A 22,500-nucleotide genomic window follows, 5' to 3' on the forward strand; every position below is an offset into this window, starting at 1 on the left:
GCGGAGCTTAGTCCTCCTGTTTTAAAGGGACAGTTCATGTTCATGTCACTGGTCACTTTACAGTACGTAATAAAGTGACCTGTGACCTCTGTCCTTCTAAAAACACAAAGTCTCTTCATGTTCTTGTGACTAAATGCTCCTCTGTGATTGGCTGGTGCAGGTGGGCGGGCTGACAGAGGACGTGGACGTGACCTCAGGAAACATCCAGAGACTCAGGTTTGACCTGACGGGTCTGGACAAGCTGATCAACCAGACTGCTCGTCGCAGTCAGGTCCTGTTCATGGAGACGGGTCTGGAGGTGGAAGAGGCTAAGGTGGGCGTCCTGAAGAAGGTGGACGAGCTGACACGGAACATGACTCAGCACAACAAGCACCTGCAGGAGGTGGACGTGGACATAGATTACCTGTTTACCGCCCTCTACCGCAACCACTCTGCCCCGGACTGTGACTGCAAGGCACTGACCGCCGCCGTGGTTCAGCTGGAGAGGGGCGTGGCCAATGTGACAGCCCTGGCCAATGAGAACAGATTAGCCCTGGAAGCAGATGATGATGGAGGGGTGGAGCAGTGGGACAGGGCCAATGACTGGGAGCCGGCGGTAGAGGCGCTTCAACGTGGTCTTCAGCTGGTATGAAAACACACACACACTCACACACACACACACACGCACACACACACACAGACTCTCACACAGACACTCACTCACTCACTCACTCACACTCTCTCTCTCTCTCTCTCTCTCTCTCTCTCTCTCTAACCCTGACCCTGACCCTGACCCTGTAGGTGAAGGAGTCTGTGGTGTTGGAGCAGACCAGGAGCTGGACTCTGAGCCAGACTCTGAACCAGACTGTGAGGCAGCTGAGCCTCAGCGTGGCCGAGGTGAGCGTTCTGAAGCGGAGCGACGAGCAGCTGAGGAAGGACCTGCAAAAAATGTCCGGCTCCTTCGACTCTCTGCTCAGAGACGCCATCAGACACAGCGACGTGCTGGAGCTTCTCCTGGGTGAAGAGGTGCTGGAGTTCCTGGAGTGGCCGGTCCAGGACCAGGAGGCCCAGTCCATCCCAGCCCTGAAGGAGCAGCTGAGGAACCTGCAGGAGGAACTGAGAGGACACAGCCTGAGCATCGCGTCACTGCTGAGCAGCAGAGCAGGTACTTCCATTAGTGCTGTGAGCGCCCTCTGCTGCTGAGAATCACTGAAAACACGACTGCTTCTGTTCACAGGAGGCCGGGAGGAGGTGCCATCTGCTGACCAACCCTCCTTCTCCTCCTCCCTCCTCTTCCCCCATGACCAGATTCCTGGTGGTACGAGGAGGAGGAGCAACAGCGAAGAAGCAGCCCGGGAGCAGCAGCTCTTCCTGCGCCCTGACGAGAGGCGTCCGGAGCATGAGGGAGACGGCAGTGATCTGTGGAACCTGGAAAAGATGGTGCAGGACCTGGAGCTGAAGGTGAAGCAGCTGGAGGACAAACCCTGTCCCTGTCCCAGCTCCTCCACGGAGAGGGAGGTGCTGTCCAAACTGCAGGAGGAGGTGACATGGCTGAAGAGAGGCCTTGAGGAACATCTGAGGGTCTTCAAGAATGTCTTCACTAACACTGACGTCCTGGTGGCATCAGACGCAGCGCTGGATCTGGATCAAGTGTGGCAACTGGTGAAGAACCAAAAAACTAAGAAAGAGAGAAAGAGAGGAGGAGCCAGAGGAGGAGGGGAGGAGCCAGGAAGAAGAGGAAACAATAGAAACAGGAGGGATTTACCTGGTGAGTGACTTTCATAAAACACTCATGACACATGATAAGGACATGTGGACAACCAGAGGACACACATGTTGTTCCTGCTTCTCTCTCCAGGTGGCGCTCTTTTGTCAGAAGACTCCGTGATGTTTGTGGCGTCTCTGAGGATTTCAAACAGCGCGGTGATGTTTGACACGTCTCTGAACCCAGGACATTTTCACTCCGACACCGGCACCTTCACTGCTCCAGTGGACGGGGTCTACGTCTTCATCCTCACCTTCAATCTAAAGTCTGGCTCCGCCCATGTGGTCCTCAGGAAGGTGGGCGGGGTTTCAGTGTCTCTAAACCGACAGAATGTGACAGCAGCGGGGGGGCCAGCCACATCTGTGGCACTCCTGCGGCTGAGGAAAGGGGAGGAGATATGGCTGGAACTGAGGGGCGGGGCATGGGCGGATTCAGAGGACAACGTCTTCACTGGGTTATTACTGCATCGCACCACCTGAGGGCGCTGTGGAACACTCAGCTGAGCACAGGAGGAGAACTCGATGTTGTTTGATGACAGAAGCACAAACCAGCGGGAATCAAACCATCAACCCTTCTTCCTCTGCTCCACCGGTTTAGTCCGGAGGTGTTTATCTTAAACTAGCTTAGACTGGAGATGTGAGGACAATACAAATGTTTAGACAGCTCGCCCCCTGGTGGCAGGCTGCACTGTCATAAGTCGCGCCCCCCCAAGGTTTTTTTTCTCTTTACACTTTGGTTTTAATTATTGATTAAATTATGACAAATTATGATTGACAGCTGACAAAACTAAAAAAAGAACAGCCTTTTCTCTCAATTTCATTGGATTATCAGATGCTGGATTATCTGGTTCTGGATTATCTGGTTCTGGATTATCTGATGATGGATTATCTGGTTCGGGATTATCTGGTTCGGGATTATCTGGTTCTGGATTATCTGGTTCTGGATTATCTGGTTCGGGTGTTTCCACTGGGAAAGTTGAATTTTGAATTTTTAAAACAAACATTAAGAACAAACGTCTGATTTCATTCAGAGAAAGTAACGTTGAAGTGTTTACATCCAAAATGAAAGCAGGTGTTTTTGCTCAGTGCTGCCTCCAGTGGAAGAGCTGGAACTCTTTTGATTTTACAAATCAATATTAAATCACTCAAATGAAAATAAAATCATTTTAATCAAGTTTTTTTAATTAACTGAGCTCAGTTTCACACGTCTAAACTAAACATCCTCACCACATGGTGGCAGCAGAGATTTACATGATATTTAAAGTTCACTGATCACATGTCAATTTATATGATTTTCCTTCTTTTTATCAGACTGGTAATCTGTTTTAATCTCAGATTAAACTTGATTAACATGAAAATGTCTTGGAATAATGTTGAAGTTCTTCAGTAGTTGAATCTTTGACATATTTTGCACATCTGTATATATTTATATAAATAATCTGAACGAGTTTGTAGTTTAAAAACCTTTAATCTGCACAGGTTTATTTTATGATAATAATAATAATCATCTAAAAGAGCAGAAACTTTTCCTTCAAACATTTTAATCCTCAGCTTTGTCGACTCTACAGTGAAGAAAAATAATAAAACAGCAAATCAAAGGATGAAAATTTAAAAAGAAAATGATTGACACGTTTTAAGTGAAACCTGAAAAATACAAAGATGAACGTTTCTACATATCAATTTTACAAATGAAACAGTTACATTTCTTATATATATATATATATATATATATTGTATATGTTCATTTATTCATGTTCTACTTCATCCCTTTAAGTGAAAATATAAGTATATTCTGAGCAGAGACTTCAGGTGTGTTTGTTTAAACTCACCTGGAGCACCAGGTGGGAGGAGTCAGAGTCACTGCTTTAATAAACATCAGCATATAATCATTATTATTATCATTGTTGTTATTATAACTCAGCGACTCAGCCAAAATAAAACACCATGCTACATATAAGCTGCAAACCTTAAAAAAAAAAAGCTCATAGCTATTCATCTAAAATCCTCAAACAAAGAGAAAGCAGAGATGAGGAGGCGGGGCTTCACAGAGAAGGTGGGGCTTCACAGAGAAGGAGGCAAACTTTGCTGTAGAATAGTAGATTAGGCCTATAATTCTGGAGTATAGTCAGATTATAATCTGTTTAATTGACTCATGACTATTAACAGAAGTTTATGACCAGGACTTCCTGTGATGAGGTGTGAGGACTTCCTGTGTCCAACAACACATACAGGACATCATTTAAAGTGACAACTGCTAGACTCCTCCCCCTCACTGTCAACAAGGAAGTAAACAAGGTGACAGTGAGGGGGAGGAGTCATGTGTTCATCTTTGAGAAGGTTAAGGACAGTGGCAGAATAAGAGCGGAGGACGAGCTGGTTCTGTTGGACTAGTTAGTGTAACTAGTTAACTTGTCATCTCTTGGTTTGTTAAATCACTTATATTTAAGTTACATATCAGTATATGTTAGCTTGTATATCAGGGTTCCCACACCTTGGTTCATATCAAATTCAAGGACTTTTCCAGGACCAATTCCCTGCAAAGATCCGTGCTCTGAACACATGATCCCAACTTCACCACCGTTGTTATGAACAACTGTAGGGGGAGCCAGAGAGCGACTCCTGCATTGTGTTACTTTGAAAGTGCTCACTCTCCCACACCAAAGTCCACAGAGAAAAGCCCTGATTTTCATCACTGAGCTATAACATCTTATTTAAGAGAATTAAGCATTTGAAATATTTCATTTAGACTAAACTCAGTGACACAAAGTGACCACACGAGGCAGCAGAGGACCAGCAGCTCCTAAAATCACTGATTTTCTCTCTGGACTTTGTTGTGGGAGTGGTTTACAAACGTTTGTCTCACAGTGAGACAAAGACGTCCTCATGTCCTAACATCATGGACTTAAACAGATGTATTTTTAATGTCCTCAGCAGCTGGAGGCGCTCTGACCGCGTCACGTTTCACAGAACTCCTCGTATCTTCTCTTCAGGTCAGATCAGCTGAGTGGGCGGAGCTGAGTCACGTCAGCGCTGCAGGTACAGTAGAGTGGGCGTGGCAGCTCAGCAGGAAGTTGTCGACAGAGCAAGCAGATCCGAGGAGGAGGGAGCCGGCGGAGAGAGTCACGGAGGTCACAGGAGGGGCGGGGCTTCACAGTACTGTACTCAGCATCATGACGCCAGTCACCCTCAGGGGGCACGTCCAGGCGCATAGGCTGGGCGGGGCCTTCACCTGGCGACCTGAGCTGCTGACGAGGGCAGTGACCTGACCTGCTGACCTCACCATGGTGACCGTTAGTCGTGGTGGAACGGCGGGGGCGTGTCAGTGTGGCATACAGACTCTGTGGACCAGGAGGGAGGGCGGAGCTTGAGCATGCTCTGGGTCTGGGGAGGGAGGAGGACAAGGAGCAAGAAGGCGGAGCATGGCGAGTATCCTGGGGCAGCTTAGCATGACTCAGCAGAACTCTGTTGACCTTTGGACCCCAGAGGAGAGTTTGATGTCGGTCAGACTGGACACTCGGTCCAACTCCTGACGAGGAAGAGGAGGAAGAGCAGGAGCAGAGTTTGTCAAACATGATCTCATAGAAACTTGACATATCTTCTTAAAGGGATACTTCAGGTTTTTTTGTGTGCTTGTATGAAGTACTGCTTCTAGACACAGGGGGTGCTCTCAGTCTGAACTGTCCCTTTAAAATCTTATGATTTTTAATATTAATATTTAATGACAAATGCTGAGTCATGGTCAAATGAACTGTCCTGAGTCTCATCTGGGGGTGGAGCTTCTGTCATGTGACTGTGCTGATAAATGAGGCTGAAGGAGGGAGGGGCAAGAGGAGGGGGCGGTTCTGATGGTGCTGCTGGTTACCTGTGCGTCTCCAGGTGGAGAAGCCTGAGCTGTGGAGCTGTGATGTCGACAGGAGGAGGCGCTGTGGAGCAGGAGTTGAGGGGCCGTGGTGCAGGGAGGAGGAGCTGGAGCGACGGGGGAGGGAGGAGTAAAGGTGGGTGTGTCCGATACCCTCTAGGTTCTGCCCAGAGGGTTCCTTTAAGATGAAGAAGGGAAAAACAAAGAAGAAATTTGAAAGAAAATGAGATTAAAAAAACTTGTTATTGTGTGTTATTGTGTATCTGTGTGTTATTGTGTATCTCCGTGTTATTGTGTGTATTTGTGTACCTGTGTGTTATTGTGTGTCTTTGTGTATCTGTGTGTTATTGTGTCTTTGTGTACCTGTGTGTTATTGTGTGTCTTTGTGTATCTGTGTGTCTTTGTGTATCTGTTTGTTATTGTGTGTGTGTTATTGTGTCAGTTATTGTGTATCTGTGTGTTATTGTGTGTCTTTGTGTACCTGTGTGTTATTGTGTGTCTTTGTGTATCTGTGTGTCTTTGTGTATCTGTGTGTTATTGTGTGTCTTTGTGTACCTGTGTGTTATTGTGTGTCTTTCTGTATCTGTGTGTCTTTGTGTATCTGTTTGTTATTGTGTATCTGTGTGTTATTGTGTATCTGTGTGTTATTGTGTGTCTTTGCCAGTGTTGGGGGTAAAGGCGTTTAAGTATAACAGCGTTACTAACGGCGTTATTTTTTCAGTAACGTAGTAATCTAATGAATTACTTTTCCTATCGTTGCAACGCTGTTACCGTTACTGAGAATGTAAAGTGACGCGTTACTTGTGTTACTTGTGTTACTTGTGTTACAATTGGGTTGAATGAAGCGCAGCTGGTGTGTGGCTGTCTGACACACCAGCTGCCAGGAGAGAGCAGGGCTGCAGATGATTGATGACGACACCGTTGCAAATGCGACGATGATAGGCTGAGTGGACAGGTGTCCTGCTCACGCTGTCTCACTGTGCGCGCTAAGACAGAGACAATGGCGACGAGCCGGGGAGGCGTAGCGTTTTTTAAGTGGGAATATCGACACTACTTCTCTCTTACCGAAGTAAAAGGAAAGAATGTATATGTAACGTGTGTTGTGACTTGTTATGTCGTCAATAAATTCAGATACACGCAGTTTCCTTGGGAGCTTCTGCTAGCCACACTTCATTGTTTGTTTACATCCTAGCATGTCATGACGTACTTCCTATTTCCGGTGTATCAAAATAAAAGTCAGTAGCCTTAAACATTACAACGTGCACACTATGTCCGGGGAAAAGGAGTTTGTCCACGTCAACCTCGAGCAACTCTAACTTAATGAAACATTTGTGTGTATTGGTTTAGTACTTGAATGCAAAGTGTGTGAATATTGTTTATTTTACTTTACTGAATATTTAAGAGTTGGATAGTGCCCTGCTTATTGTGCAATGGTATACAGATACAGAGATTTGCACTAGTGAAAGGCCACATGTTTCCTTTGTTTCTCTTTACCCAAGTTAACATTTGTGTGTCAGTTGTGCCCTTCAATTCAAAGTTCAAATAAATACCAAATGTTCTAAAATACTGTACATAGGATTGTTATTCTTCATTCAGGTATTATAAACATCTTTGACATATAGGATGTTAAAGAACGTTATAGAACATAAAAAATAATGTCAGTTACTTTGCTAAGTAACTAATTACTTTTACAATTTGGTAACTGAGTTACCAACTCAATTACTTTTTGGGAGAAGTAATTTGTAACTATAACTAATTACTTTTTTAAAGTAAGACGCCCAACACTGGTCTTTGTGTCTTTGTGTATCTGTGTGTTATTGTGTGTCGGTGTGTGTGTCATACACAGCTGTAGGAAACACCCATGTGTTTGGGTCGTGACCCAATGATGGTTCCACTCAGAGTTCGGGCGATGCGTCGCAGGTTTTCTGCGCTGTAGTTCTCGTCTTCACCAGGTGGAGGCTGTAAACACAACACTTCCTGTGTTACATGGGCGTGGCTTTAATGTTTGACAGAGGGTGTGTCCAACCAGTGTTACCTTGTGCACAGGTGGAACCACGGTTCTGTAGGCGACTCTCTCCATCTCTGCTGTTGGTGTTTTGGAGCGTTCAGAACCTCCTACACACACAAACAGACAGACACACACACACAAACAGACAGACACACACACACACACTCGCACAGACAGACACACACACACACTCGCACACACAGACACACTCACACACCGACACATTCACACACAAACAGACACACACACACACACTCACACACAGACACACCGACACATTCACACAAACAGACAGAGACACACACACACACCGACACATTCACACCGACACATTCACACACACACACAAACAGACAGAGAGACACACACACACACAGACACACCGACACATTCACACAAACAGACAGAGACACACACACACACCGACACATTCACACACACACACAAACAGACAGAGAGACACACACACACACACTCACACACAGACACACCGACACATTCACACACAAACAGACAGAGACAGACACACACACACACACACACACACTCACTCAGGCTTACTGATGTTGTGTTTCAGATCACTTCTGATTTGTAGCTGTTATAAGCCCCTCCCCTCTACAGTACATGTTTAATGAGGGGGCTGGGCATTGATGTGATGATGTCATCATGACCTCCACTCTGCAGTTTTTACCTGATTTGTAGGCGTTTGTCTGAGGAGCGAGTCTGCGGCTGCCCCGGTGCATGCTGGGAGCCAGCAGACTGGCCTGGTACAGTGAGTCCAACTCTGACAGCTCCTCCTCACCAGGGGGCGCTGCTGCTGCTCCTCCTGCTGCATTCTGGGTGTTGTAGTATCTGTTGACATTTTCTGCCCAGCGCTCCACGGGATGGGCGGCGGCTCTGGGGTGAGGGTTGTGGGATGGAGATGACCTTTGACCCCACTGGCTTGTAAGAGGAGGTGGGGCTTGAGAGAGTGAGTCAGTGGGAACAGGAAAATCATCAGCAGGTGTGTCCAGGTGTAAACATGTGACAGGGGGCGGAGCTACTATGGACACACGACTCTCAATGCTGGTGCCAAGAGATGACAAGGTTTGGGGGTGTGGCCTGGGTGAGGGTGGGTCTTGTGCAGACATGGGGTTAGGTGGAGTGGGCGGCGCTTCATATTTTCGGAGCTTTCCATTGAGAGAGCAGGGGCCCACAGTCCTGCTGTCACCAGTGGGAGGGGCCACAGCAACAGAGGCGAGGTCAGACGACAATGGTTTTGGGGGAAGGAGAGGCGGGGACTGCTGGTCCTGACTGACAGCTCGATCGCCTTTTCTGTGGGTCAGAAGTATTTGGAGCGAGAGAGGCTCTTCACTGTAGAGAGAGGGGGAGAGAGAGAGAGAGAGAGAGAGAGGGGGGGAGGGGGTGGGCGTGTCAATTAACAATAACCAAAGTGATCAGAAAGTTGAACATGATCATTTCCACATTTATCAATAACAATGTATCAATAAACTTTGAGCTGTGTTCATTCATTCATTCGTCAGTTATTCATCAATTATTGATCAGGATCAATGTACATGAACACCTGTGATCAGCTGTCCACCAGGGGGCGACGCAACATTTACATTTGGAACATTAATGAAACCACTGTGACTTCTGATTGGCTGTGGTGGTACCTGGGCTCCTCCTGTTCCTGCTCCTCCAGCAGGAGGCGCTGCTGCTGCTGCTCCTCCAGCAGGAGGCGCTGCTGCAGACTACGCGCTCTCCTCATGCAGCGCTGCAGCCGTCTGTGACTACTAGCTCCGCCCTCTGCCGCCACAGGCCGCAGTTTGGCTGCAGCCAGGTCACATGACGACAAATGAAGAACAGAAAAAAACACAACAAAAACAAATGAAAAGAAAAAAATAAGGATTACATGCAAAATGTGTGTGTGCGAGAGAGTGAATGAGTGAGTGTGTGTGTGTGTGAGAGTGAGTGAGTGTGTGTGTGAGTGAATGAATGTGTGTGAGAGAGTGAATGAGTGAGTGTGTGTGTGTGTGTGTGTAAGTGAGTGAGTGAGACCTGAACATGATCCTCATGTAGATGATAAAGAAGTAGACAATGGATGAATGGATGAATGAGAACATTAAATGTGACCTAACTGAGTTAAAGGGACAGTCCAGATTTTATGAAGTTTATTCAACACAAGTTTTTCTTCTCTTTCGTTTTATTGTCTCCACTCAGTGTGTGTGTGTGTGTGTGTGTGTGTAAAGGCGGGGTCTGGGGCCAGTGGGAGGAGCTTACAAACTGTTTCATTGATAGCTGACAGAGCAGCAGCGACCTCGCCCGCCTGCTCCAGACGCACGGACTGGTCCAACAGAAGCTCCGCCTCCGACACACACCGCTCCAAGCTGCTGCCTTTACCTGCATGCACACACACACACACACACACACACACACACACACTTAGAGATGCTGGTGATAACAGACACTCAATCTGTAAAATGTATTTTCTCACATTTGACTTAAAATCAAAGTGTGTGTGTGTGTGTGTGTGTGTGTGTGTGTGTGTGTGTTTGTGTATGTGTGTGTTACCCTGGATCTGCAGCTGGTCCAGGTCCAGGTATTTGCTGGGTTGTGGGTTGAACCCGAGCTCCGCCTCATCCTCCTTCTCCTGGCGTCGTTGTTGCTCCTCCTCCCTGGCTCTCCTCTGCACCTCCTCCTGCAGCTGGTCCAGCTCGGTGCGGCCTGCAGGGGACGCTGCTTCAACAAACACAAACACAGGTGTTTGGAACAGAAACACGACAGTGAGCTGCTGTCATGAGGTGATGAGCTGTCGTACCATGGCTCTCTCTGCTGGTAGAGCTGAGCTCCTGCAGCAGAGCACTGCTGCTCTTCGACCTCAGGTTCCTCCACGATGGTCCAGAGGAGGAGGAGATCTTCTTCACAGCACACTCCCTGAAGACGAGGAGAGGAGAGGAGAGGAGAGGAGAGGAGAGGAGAGGAGAGGAGAGGAGAGGAGAGGAGAGATGTTTACTTCACAGAGACTGTGCAGCTTTGTTTGATATGAGCTCATCTTCGTCTGTGGTCCCTGAACAGGAAGTAAAAAACAGCTGTACACAACTGATCAAAGTCAGTGACACACACACACACACACACGCACAATTTTTGTTCCATGGAAAAAAGAGGTGGAGTCATAATCTGATCAAAAACACTATTATTATGATAATAATCATTGTTATCGTTTGTGTGTGTGTGTGTGTGTGTGTGTGTTCCATTCCATGTCATGTAGCAGACGTTTTTATCCAGAGCGACTCACATTTCAACATTTGTGTACAAACAAGAGTTAGAAGTAAGTCAGTCAAACTAGAGTCTAAAGAGACGTGTTTTCAGTCTGCGGCTGAAGCTGTGGACACTTTCTGTTGTCTGGATGTCGATGAGGAGCTCGTTCCACCACCAGGACAGAGAGTGCCTCTGCGATCCTCTCAGTGAGGGGGCAGCACGCCGATTTGCCAATGCAGAGCGGAGTGGATGGGCTGGGGTGTAGGTTTTGATCATGTCCTGGATGTAGGCTGGACCGGATCCGTTTGTAGCATGGAACACAAACAATAGAGTCTTGAAGCGGACGCGAGCAGCTACAGGAAGCCAGCGAAGGAGTGGAGGAGCGGTGTAGTGTGGGAGAACTTTGGTCAGTTGAAGACCAGTCGAGCTGCTGCATTCTGGATGAGCTGCAGAGGTCGTATGGCACACGCAGGGAGACCAGCCAGGAGGGAGGTGCAGTAGTCCAAGCATGAGATGACAAGAGCCTGGACCAGAACCTGGACCAGAACCTGAGCCACCTTCTGGGTTAGAAGAGGCCGTATCCTTCTGATGTTGTGCAACATGCATCTGCAAGATCGAGCTGTTGCAGCAATGTTGTCAGTGAGGGAGAGATGGTCATCAAGGGTCACACCCAGGTTCCTTACAGTATGAGAGGGAGTTACCACAGAGTTGTGGAGGGTGATGGTTAGGTCTGTGGTGGGAGAAAAAGAAACTCAGTCTTGTCGAGATTGAGTTTCAGGTGATGGTCAGACATCCACTGAGAGATGTCGGTCAGACAAGCGGAGATCCGTTCTGCTACATGTGTGTCGGAGCTGGGAAAAGAGAGGATGAGTTGGGTGTCATCGGCGTAGCTGTGATAGGAAAAACCATGAGAGAGAATAACAGAACCTAGAGAGTTGGTGTACAGAGAGAAGAGGAGAGGGCCCAAGACAGGACCCTGAGGGACCCCAGTAGCTAGAGGACAGGGTTCCAAAACAGATCCTCTCCAGGTTACGCTGTCTGTTCGGTTTTGTATATGTGTGTGTGTGTGTGTGCGCGTATATATATATGTGTGTATATGTGTGTGTGCGCGTTTATATATGTGTGTGTGTGTGTGTGTGTGCGCACGTATATATATGTATGTGTGTGTGTGTGTGTGTGCGTGTGCGGTGCATGCGTGCATGAGCTCACCTGTCTCCCAGTTTCAGGTCCACACTGATGGGACTGTTGCTGTTCCTCTCGCTGCTCTCATATCCACTCTCCATCCTCTGGATGAGTCTGGGAGGAGGAGGGGGCGGAGCAAGAGGAGGCAGCTCTGCAGCTCCTCCTCCTGCTGCTCTGTGGCTGCTCGAGACAGCGGGCAGAGTCCAGGAGGTCCCTGTCCTCAGAGACAGCGCCTCCTGTTGAGCCGAGAAGTCTCTACAGTCGTCAGGAAGGGCTGCAGCGGTGGCGGCGGCTGCAGCGAGTGGACTGTATCCTGCCTGACGTCGTCTTTCACGGGTGAAGATGCTGTCGATGTTGAGGACTTCTCTCCTGGGCTTCCACGCTGGACGGAACCTCCCTGACCCTGTCCCTTCAGAGGACTCTGCCTCACAGTGGTGAGGGTTATGAGAGGAGGAGGAGGAGGGAGGAGCATGGTGGTGATGCTGGGAGGAGGAGGAGGAGGTAATTTCAGAGGAGAGGACGGCGGCAGGTAAAGACGAGGACGAGGACAGTGTCCGGCTGTGGAGGATGTTGCTCATCGTCTCTCTGAAGTCTCTGAGACGACTGGTCGAGGATGAGGAGGACGAAGACGGTTTCAGATGCTGACGAAGAACCTGCTGCTCTTTCAACGACTCTCCTGTGTGTGTGTGCGTGTGTGTGAGAGTGTGTTCGTGAGAGAGTGTGTTCGTGAGAGAGTGTGTGTGAGTGTGTGAGAGAGAGAGTGTGTGTGCGTGTGTGTGAGAGTGTGTTCGTGAGAGAGTGTGTTCGTGAGAGAGTGTGTGTGAGTGTGTGAGAGAGAGAGTGTGTGTGCGTGTGTGTGAGAGTGTGTTCCTGAGAGAGTGTGTGTGTGTGAGAGTGTGTGTGTGCGTGTGTGTGAGAGAGTGTGTTCGTGAGAGTGTGTGCGTGTGTGAGAGTGTGTTCGTGAGAGTGTGTGTGTGTTCGTGAGAGTGTGTGTGTGTGTGTGTGAGAGTGTGTGTGTGAGAGAGAGAGTGTGTGTGTGTTCGTGAGAGTGTGCGTGTGTGTGTGTGAGAGTGTGTTCGTGTGAGAGTGTGTTCGTGAGAGAGTGTGTGTGTGTGAGAGTGTGTGTGTGTGAGAGAGAGTGTGTGTGAGAGTGTGTGTGTGAGAGTGAGAGTGTGTGTGTGTGTGAGAGTGTGTGCGTGTGTGCGTGCGTGCGTGAGAGAGTGTGTGTGTGTGTGTGTGAGAGTATGTGCGTGTGTGCGTGAGAGAGTGTGTGTGTAAGAGAGTGGGTGTGTGCATGAGATTGTGTGCGTGAGAGTGTGTGTGTGTGAGATTGTGTGTGTGTGTGTGTGTGCGTGAGATTGTGTGTGTGTGTGTGTGTGAGTGAGTGTGTGTGTGAGAGTGTGTGTGTGTGAGTGAGAGTGTGTGTGTGCGTGAGTGAGTGTGTGTGTGAGAGTGTGTGTGTGAGTGAGAGTGTGTGTGAGAGTGTGTGTGTGTGAGTGAGAGTGTGTGTGTGTGTGAGTGAGTGTGTGTGTGAGTGTGTGTGTGTGAGTGAGAGTGTGTGTGTGTGTGAGTGAGTGTGTGTGTGAGAGTGTGTGTGTGTGAGTGAGAGTGTGTGTGTGTGCGTGTTAAAGTAAAAAAAAGAGTGAAGAAGAAAAAGTGAATAAAGACGACGACAAACATTTAAATCAAACTGAGTGAAGATGAAAAATCAAAGTGATTTGAAACTAAAGGCTCATTTCCAGTTTTATGTCCCTTCTTTGAGACGCTGCCCCCTAGAGGTCAAAGCATAAAAATCATAGAGAAGCTGCTACAAACGTGGGAGACTTAAAGTGACTGAACCATAGAACTAACTATTACTTACACAATTAGTAATAGTTGTGTAACCAACTAGTTAAGTGAATAACTAGTTGGTTATGCTCAGTTTAAGTGTGTCACGTGTCTAACATGTCCCTCTCTGTCCTGTGATTGGCCTGGCTCCGCCTACCCTCGCTGTGGTAACCAGCTGACGAGGCTTCGTTGTCGGGTTTAGATCGCCGGGTGTAGCTAGAGCTCCGCCTCCTATCCCTGGCCCCGCCTCCCTTCTTCAGAGACGGGTGCTGCTCAGAGTTTGTCGCCTGGCCTTAGCAACGAGAAGACAACGGCAAGTCAAACACAGCCAAGCAAAAGAAGCTGCGTGGAGCATGACTGGCTGAACCCTGCTTATGACATGGTGAGACAACATGAAGCAGTGAAAACCATGCTGTTAAAGGGACAGTTCAGATGATTTAAAGTGCAGTAGTTAGAGGTTTGTGTCAGTTTGTAAACCACTCACTCTCACACACCGGAGCTGCTGCTCCTCTGCTGCCTCCTGTGGTCACTTTGTGTCACTGAGGTCAATCTGATCGTTGGATTTCAGACACTGTTTGAGTGTGTGTGTGTGTGGTTTACAAACATCAGTTTGACAGTGAGATAAAGACATGATCATGTGACACAGATATCAGAATCCTAAATTTTCTCTAAACCTGTTTTTCCTCGTTCGACCACACATCAAAAACTTGAACTATCCCTTTAACGGTGTGATCAGACTCACCTATGGCCTCCAGGCTGCAGAGCGAGGCGTGTAGCGGGGGGTGCAGCTGGCGCCCGGTGCAGATGGCGGTTCCCTGGGAGTCAGACGAGCAGCGAGCGGCCAGCGACTCATCGTGAGAGAGCGAGGACTGTCGGCATGAGGAGCTCTCCACGGACGAGTCGGTGCGAGTGTCGCTGGAGATTGACGGCTCACGGCCTGGCCAAGGGGGAGGAGCCAGGTGAGTATCGTCTGTGCTGATACAATGATGCTACACAACAGACGACTCCATGTACATCTGAGCCAGTACTTCTGCCTCGTCTGTCGCAGTACTAATACTATGACTACTACAACTACAACTACAACTACAACTACTACTACTACTACTACTACTAGTACTAACTCGGGTTTAGTTACCTGAGTGTTTGCTGTTGTGCTACTACTAGGACTCCTAGTTGTGTTGTAGTTACCCGAGTCTTCACTGTCATAACAGGCCTTGTTGATGTGGTGCAGGTGGAGGTGGGGGGGCAGGTCCTGCACTGACACTGGTGTCCCCTGGGGGTCAGCATAGAGCAGCAGCAGAGGCTGGTAATGTCCTTTAATGCAGCGAGACACCACGTCCTTCCATTTGGGACCAATCTGAGGACAGAGGAGGACGATGACAATGACAAAAACACCATAATCATCATCATCATCATCACCGTCACCATCGTCACCACAACCACCACCATCATCATCACCATTATCACCACCATCATCATCATCATCACTGTCACCATCGTCACCACCACATCATCACCACCATCGTCATCACCACCATCATCATAATCATCATCACCGTCACATCATCATCACCACCATCGTCATCACCATCATCATCATCGTCACCATCATCATCATCATCACCGTCACCATCGTCACCACCATTATCATAATCATCATCACCGTCACCATCGTCATCACCACCATCATAATCATGATCACCACCATCATCACCATCGTCATCACCACCATCATAATCATCATCACCACCATCGTCATCACCACCATCACCACCATCATATTCATATTCATCATCATCATCCTCACCATCACCATCATAATCATCATCACCACCATCACCACCATCATAATCATGATCACCACCATCGTCATCACCACCATCATAATCATCATCACCACCATCACCACCATCATATTCATATTCATCATCATCATCCTCACCATCACCATCATAATCATCATCACCGTCACATCATCACCACCATCATAATCATGATCACCACCATCGTCATCACCACCATCATAATCATCATCACCACCATCACCACCATCATATTCATATTCATCATCATCATCATCATCCTCACCATCACCATCATAATCATCATCACCGTCACATCATCACCACCATCATAATCATGATCACCACCATCGTCATCACCACCATCACCACCATCGTCACCACCATCATCACCACCATCACCATCATCATAATCATCATCATCACCACCATCATCATAATCATCATCATCACCACCATCATCACCGTCACATCATCACCACCATCATAATCATGATCACCACCATCGTCATCACCACCATCATAATCATCATCACCACCATCATATTCATCATCATCATCCTCACCATCACCATCATAATCATCATCACCGTCACATCATCACCACCATCATAATCATGATCACCACCATCGTCATCACCACCATCATAATCATCATCACCACCATCACCACCATCATATTCATATTCATCATCATCATCCTCACCATCATCATCACCACCATCATCACCGTCACATCATCACCACCATCATAATCATGATCACCACCATCGTCATCACCACCATCACCACCATCACCACCATCGTCACCACCATCACCATCATCATAATCATCATCATCACCACCATCATCATCATCAGGGCCACTGTACAAAAGATCATACATCTTTGTGTGCTTCCCTAATCACCATACATGGGAATTCCCACCCTGCTGAGGTCCTTGAACGCACCGTTGATGCTGCTCAGAGCGTCTGCTGAACGATCTCTATGGTGTGTGCGTCCATGAAGCCGTTAGTTGCGATGTTTTGCTTGTGTGTTGCATTTTGTTAGTGTTTGTCTATGGGTCTGTTGATGACCTGGCAGTTGTTTTTTTCTATCTTGTTTGTGGTGTGAGGACTAATTAATCACTAATGAGTGACATGGAGCTAGCTGCTAACTAGCAACAATCAGAGAAGTCCACGTTGCTGTATTGTTAATCCCTGTTTATGTGTTGATAATTGATTAGTTCAATTCAATTCAATTCAATTTGATTTGTATAGCGCCAAATCATAACATACATTATCTCAAGGCACTGTACATAGACAACATCATTTAGTTGTACTTTCTTTTCTAATAAGTCAGTATTGTGTTGTGCTTGTATTGCAGCAACCACACACCCTCACACAGATCTTGTACTGTAGTGAAGGACTCTGCCTCTTCTTAATGCACTCATCAAAACAGTATAACAGTGTCCTGACCGACACCCGGACGTTATTGCTGCCACCTGAGATCTGTCATACAGCCACGATGACTCAGAGCAAGTCGTCTTTCAACAGGAAGGTCGTGGGTTTGATTCCCAAATCCACTTGTCCTTGGGCAAAACACTTAACCCCAGGTGAGATAGTAAAGTCTTGCATAGATGTGAGTGTGTGGGTGAATGAGTGAATGAACAGTAAAAACAAAATAAAGGTGAAATATAAACAGATTCTGCGTTTCATTGATTAATAATCGATTAGTAAATTTGTCAACTAGATAATTAACCAGTTCTTTTTTTTAAATCATTAAAACCAGTTTCTTCAATGACAATATAAACTGGATCAATCCTGAATCAAACCCAGATAAAACCTGGCTCAATCCTGAATCAATCCTGAATCAATCCTGGATCAATCCTGGATCAAACCTGGATCAATCCTGAATCAAACCCAGATAAAACCTAGATCAATCCTGAATCAAACCTGGATCAATCCTGAATCAAACCCAGATAAAACTTGGATCAATCCTGAATCAATCCTGAATCAAACCTGGATCAATCCTGGATCAAACCTGGATCAATCCTGAATCAATCCTGAATCAAACCTGGATCAATCCTGAATCAAACCCAGATAAAACTTGGACCGATCCTGAATCAATCCTGAATCAAACCTGGATCAATCCTGGATCAAACCTGGATCAATCCTGAATCAAACCTGAATCAATCCTGGATCAAACCTGGATCAATCCTGAATCAAACCTGGATCAAACCTGAATCAAACCTGAATCAAACCTGGATCAAACCTAGATCAAACCTAGATCAAACCTGGATCACAGCTGCAGTTTAGTTTAGTTAAACATGTAAAGACTTGAGTCAAACACAAACTACATTCAGAAAATAACTTTAAACAAATCTAATAAGTGAGGATGAATTAACACCTTCACCTGAAAAGCAGCAGATGAAAAGAAAACTGTTCCTTGCTCTCTGTCCTCCAAATCCTCGTCTCTAATCCATGTCCACACGGCTCTGCCCCTCTCTAAAGGAACATTCCCACTAACTGCTGACCGTCCACTGTGTGTGTATGTGTGTTTATGTGTTCTAACCACACCCTTTTCTCTGCTTCTGTCCAGCTGGACAATTTAACAATAGAGGGATATCCTTGTTTTCATAACCACTGAGGACAGAGGACAGCGTGCGTGTGTGTGTGTGTGTGTGTGTGTGTGTGTGTGTGTGTGTGTGTGACACAGAGACAGACACGAGAGAGAGAGACAGAGACAGACAGACAGATGCTGGACTCGTCTGTGGTGACGACGTCCTTTGCTTGGATTTTGTAAGTCAGAAGTTAAAGTTCAAATATCAGTGGATCAAAAACTCATGATGTAAATAATTGTGTGGATTCCTTTAAAAAAAAAAAAAAAGGTTTTTATGTCTTTGAATATTTATTGTGTTTATTTTTATTTGAAAGCACTTTGTGATTTATATCTGTGAAAATAAACTTTACTCACTAATCCAGCACAGGCGCTCGCAGACGTGACGGTGAAATGGTAATGATTTTTAATTGTTGCTGACAGATTAAATATTTAACAGATTAAATGTTTGACAGGTTAAACGGATTAAATGTGTGACAGATTAAATGTTCACAGATTAAATGTTTGACAGATTTAATGTTCACAGATTAAACGGATTCAATGTGTGACAGATTAAATGTTCACAGATTAAATGTTTGACAGATTAAATGATGGATTAAATTTTTGACAGATTAAATGTGTGAAAGATTAAATGTTCACAGATTAAAAATTTGACAGGTTAAATGACAGATTAAATGTGTGACAGGTTAAATGACAGATTGAATGTGTGACAGGTTAAATGTTTGACGGATTAAATTACAGATTAAATGTTTGACAGGTTAAATGTTTGACGGATGAAATGACAGATTAAATGACAGATTAAATGTGTGACAGGTTAAATGTGAGTTTTACCTCTTTGACATGAGCGTCGTCAAAATACATCCATCGTCGGATCTTTGTCTGGAAGAAGAAGGTGGAGTAATGTTTGCCGTAGTAACACACCATGCCCACCAGGTAGAGCTCTGACTGACGGGCCTTCTCCTCGGTCACCCTGTAAAACAGCTGCACACAGGAAACAGGTCAGTGTCTTCTATTATCAGGACATTTCCTGTGGTTCTTGTTGTTCTTACGTCTCCCAGGTGGAGGCAGGTTCCCAGGGTGTGGATGACATCCTCAGCCAGGTCAGAGTGATCTGAATCCCACACCAGGCCGATGGTGATGATCTCTGGACTGTTGAGGAGCACGCGAGCCATTCTGAGCTGCTGACCACACTGACTCTGAGGAGCAACAGTGACCTTCACACTGACATTCAAACCACAACACACAACAAAGCAGAGAACCAGAGAATCTTACAGGACACTTCCGCAGATCTCCCATACTGGCGTTTCTCAGCAGCTCCCCAAACATGCTGGGAGTCGCCTTCTCCCTCGACTCCAACATCTTCACTGCCTGGTTACTGAGGAGGAGGAGAGGAGGAGGAGAGGAGGAGAAGTGATGTTGCAGTGTTAACAGAAACAAGAGACACACAGACACACACACAGACACACACACACACACACACACACACATCCTCTGGTGTATCAGTGTTTTGTAGACTTACCACAGAGAGGTGGTGGAGATGTAGTGAACCATCTGAATGAAGGGCAGAGGATCTGAGGAAGCTCCACAGCTGCTGCACACACACTGACACACACACACACACACACACAGTGGTCAGGGACGAGGTCAGAGGTCAGAGGTCAGGGACGCACTGACACTGATGTCAAACTGAGAGTGTGAAGGAAATACAGCGAGAAAAGTAGTAAAACATTTTCTAACACAAACATCACACATGGAGGAGGAGGAGGAGGAGCCAAAGACACAACCACAACAGCGCCCTCACCTGTTCAAAGAGCGTCATGGCAAACTTCTGGTGGGAGATGCAGTGTCGGGCCGTGCAGATGTCTTCACTGCTCTCGTCTGAAATGTGGAAGTGAATCCTCATCAAGATGTTCTCCTGCAAGTGAAGAAGGAAGTGTAGAGGGAAGTGAAGAAGGAAGTGAAGAGGGAAGTGAAGAAGGAAGTGAAGAGGGAAGTGAAGAGGGAAGTGAAGAAGGAAGTGAAGAGGGAAGTGAAGAGGGAAGTGAAGAGGGAAGTGAAGAAGGAAGTGAAGAGGGAAGTGAAGGAAGTGAAGAAGGAAGTGAAGAGGGAAGTGAAGAAGGAAGTGAAGAGGGAAGTGAAGAAGGAAGTGAAGAGGGAAGTGAAGAAGGAAGTGAAGAGGGAAGTGAAGAAGGAAGTGTAGAGGGAAGTGAAGAAGGAAGTGAAGAGGGAAGTGAAGAAGGAAGTGAATAAGGAAGTGAAGAGGGAAGTGAAGAGGGAAGTGAAGAAGGAAGTGAAGAGGGAAGTGAAGAGGGAAGTGAAGAAGGAAGTGAAGAGGGAAGTGAAGAGGGAAGTGAAGAGGGAAGTGAAGAAGGAAGTGAAGAGTGAAGTGAAGGAAGTGAAGAAGGAAGTGAAGAAGGAAGTGAAGAGGGAAGTGAAGAGGGAAGTGAAGGAAGTGAAGAGGGAAGTGAAGAAGGAAGTGAAGAGGGAAGTGAAGAGGGAAGTGAAGAAGGAAGTGAAGAGGGAAGTGAAGAGGGAAGTGAAGAAGGAAGTGAAGAGTGAAGTGAAGAGGGAAGTGAAGAGGGAAGTGAAGAAGGAAGTGAAGAGGGAAGTGAAGAGTGAAGTGAAGAGGGAAGAGAAGAGGGAAGTGAAGAGTGAAGTGAAGAGGGAAGAGAAGAAGGAAGTGAAGAGGGAAGTGAAGAAGGAAGTGAAGAGGGAAGTGAAGAGTGAAGTGAAGAAGGAAGTGAAGAGGGAAGTGAAGAGTGAAGTGAAGAGGGAAGGTCAAAACTCAAGGGGTAGTTCTGGTGTGTCTGTGTCAGTGTGTGTGTGTCTGTGTCAGTGTGTGTGTGTCTGTCTGTGTCAGTGTGTGTGTGTCTGTGTCAGTGTGTATGTGTGTCTGTGTCAGTGTGTATGTGTGTCTGTGTCAGTGTGTGTGTGTGCGTCTCTTACAAAGCACTCTGCAGCGTCGTCCATGATGCCGAGCTGAAACCTCTGCTTGTCCTGGAAGGTTTTGGCGAGCGCTCTGCGGAGAGCGTCAGACGGTAAGACCTTCTCACTGCTGTATTGAAACTGAGCAAAGATGCTCTGGACACACCACCAGAAGGTCAGAAGGTCAGAAGGTCAGACAAAAGTAAAGTGGTCCAGGATCAGATTGACACAGTTCAGTGTGATTCTCACCTTCAGAGCACAGAAGATGCACGAGTCGTCCATGCACCTGTGAGTCGTCAGCTGACGGAAACTGCGCCGGAAGATGTCGAGGTGCCACAGGACCTGAGACCACGTCACAGAACATCAAAGAGAATCAGGCTGTCAATCACAGAGCAGACTAATGGTGCATTTCCACCACGCCACGGTACAGTTTAAGTAGCATTTCGACTAGCATAGTCACCTGGTACCAGGTACTGGTTTTAGTACCTGCTCCGGCAAGGTTCCAAACGTGTGCCGAGTAGGTAACTATGTGATGATTGATCAGACTGTCGTCACAGGAAGAGACGAACTGTAGATCACTTCATATGACTTATTAATCCTAAACACGTGGGTTAATCTCTAACAACTACAGGAGTCTGGTGTAATGGGGGTGTGTGTGTGTGTGTCACAGTATGTGTGTGTGTGTCTGTGTCACAGTGTGTGTGTGTGTGTGTGTCACACAGAATGTGTGTGTGTGTCACAGTATGTGTCTGTGTGTGTGTGTCACAGTGTGTGTGTTTGTGTGTCACAGTTAGGTGTGTGTGTCACAGTATGTGTCTGTGTGTGTGTGTCACAGTGTGTGTCATGGTATGTGTCTGTGTCACAGTGTGTGTGTGTGTCACAGTGTGTGTGTTTGTGTGTCACAGTTAGGTGTGTGTGTCACAGTATGTGTCTGTGTGTGTGTGTCACAGTGTGTGTCATGGTATGTGTCTGTGTCACAGTGTGTGTGTGTGTCACAGTGTGTGTGTTTGTGTGTCACAGTTAGGTGTGTGTGTCACAGTATGTGTTAGCGTGTCACAGTGTGTGTGTGTCTGTGTCACAGTGTGTGTGTCACACAGTATGTGTGTGTGTCACAGTGTGTGTGTGTCACAGTATGTGTGTGTGTGTCACAGTATGTGTTAGCGTGTCACAGTGTCTGTGTCACAGTATGTGTGTGTGTGTCTGTGTCACAGTGTGTGTGTGTGTCACACAGTATGTGTGTGTCACAGAGTGTGTATCACAGTATGTGTCTGTGTCACAGTATGTGTGTCACAGTCTGTGTGTTTGTGTGTCACAGT

General features: G+C 46.9%; 2 protein-coding genes across 6 annotated transcripts in view; one reads left to right on the top strand and one right to left on the bottom strand.

Annotated features, from left to right (window-relative positions):
• Positions 1 to 3,103, top strand: part of mmrn2a (multimerin 2a) — a 13,221-nt gene extending 10,118 nt beyond the window's left edge. For all 3 annotated transcript variants that reach the window (XM_058651116.1, XM_058651117.1, XM_058651118.1), the window contains 4 exons: positions 161 to 625; positions 781 to 1,144; positions 1,217 to 1,747; positions 1,838 to 3,103. In XM_058651116.1, the coding sequence (XP_058507099.1) occupies positions 161 to 625; positions 781 to 1,144; positions 1,217 to 1,747; positions 1,838 to 2,223 (1,746 nt within the window). In that variant the 3' untranslated portion in view covers positions 2,224 to 3,103. The remainder of the gene's footprint in view (positions 1 to 160; positions 626 to 780; positions 1,145 to 1,216; positions 1,748 to 1,837) is intronic.
• A 353-nt stretch (positions 3,104 to 3,456) lies between these two features.
• LOC131473677 (inactive ubiquitin carboxyl-terminal hydrolase 54-like) overlaps positions 3,457 to 22,500 on the bottom strand; it is a 35,736-nt gene continuing 16,692 nt past the window's right edge. The window contains exons 3-22 of one of the 3 annotated variants that reach the window (XM_058651113.1): positions 21,434 to 21,526; positions 21,206 to 21,340; positions 20,061 to 20,174; positions 19,779 to 19,861; positions 19,532 to 19,634; positions 19,309 to 19,455; positions 19,091 to 19,240; positions 15,048 to 15,216; positions 14,602 to 14,796; positions 14,017 to 14,151; positions 12,060 to 12,708; positions 10,411 to 10,526; positions 10,164 to 10,331; positions 9,873 to 9,992; positions 9,266 to 9,422; positions 8,302 to 8,963; positions 7,638 to 7,717; positions 7,445 to 7,561; positions 5,606 to 5,780; positions 3,457 to 5,269 (exon numbers count right to left, since the gene is read on the bottom strand). In XM_058651113.1, the coding sequence (XP_058507096.1) occupies positions 4,740 to 5,269; positions 5,606 to 5,780; positions 7,445 to 7,561; positions 7,638 to 7,717; positions 8,302 to 8,963; positions 9,266 to 9,422; positions 9,873 to 9,992; positions 10,164 to 10,331; positions 10,411 to 10,526; positions 12,060 to 12,708; positions 14,017 to 14,151; positions 14,602 to 14,796; positions 15,048 to 15,216; positions 19,091 to 19,240; positions 19,309 to 19,455; positions 19,532 to 19,634; positions 19,779 to 19,861; positions 20,061 to 20,174; positions 21,206 to 21,340; positions 21,434 to 21,526 (4,098 nt within the window). In that variant the 3' untranslated portion in view covers positions 3,457 to 4,739. The remainder of the gene's footprint in view (positions 5,270 to 5,605; positions 5,781 to 7,444; positions 7,562 to 7,637; positions 7,718 to 8,301; positions 8,964 to 9,265; positions 9,423 to 9,872; positions 9,993 to 10,163; positions 10,332 to 10,410; positions 10,527 to 12,059; positions 12,709 to 14,016; positions 14,152 to 14,601; positions 14,797 to 15,047; positions 15,217 to 19,090; positions 19,241 to 19,308; positions 19,456 to 19,531; positions 19,635 to 19,778; positions 19,862 to 20,060; positions 20,175 to 21,205; positions 21,341 to 21,433; positions 21,527 to 22,500) is intronic. The other 2 variants (XM_058651114.1, XM_058651115.1) reach the window with 2 other exon arrangements.

The sequence above is a fragment of the Solea solea genome, chromosome 15 (assembly GCF_958295425.1).
Source record: "Solea solea chromosome 15, fSolSol10.1, whole genome shotgun sequence".
NCBI classification, from domain to species: Eukaryota; Metazoa; Chordata; class Actinopteri; order Pleuronectiformes; family Soleidae; genus Solea; species Solea solea.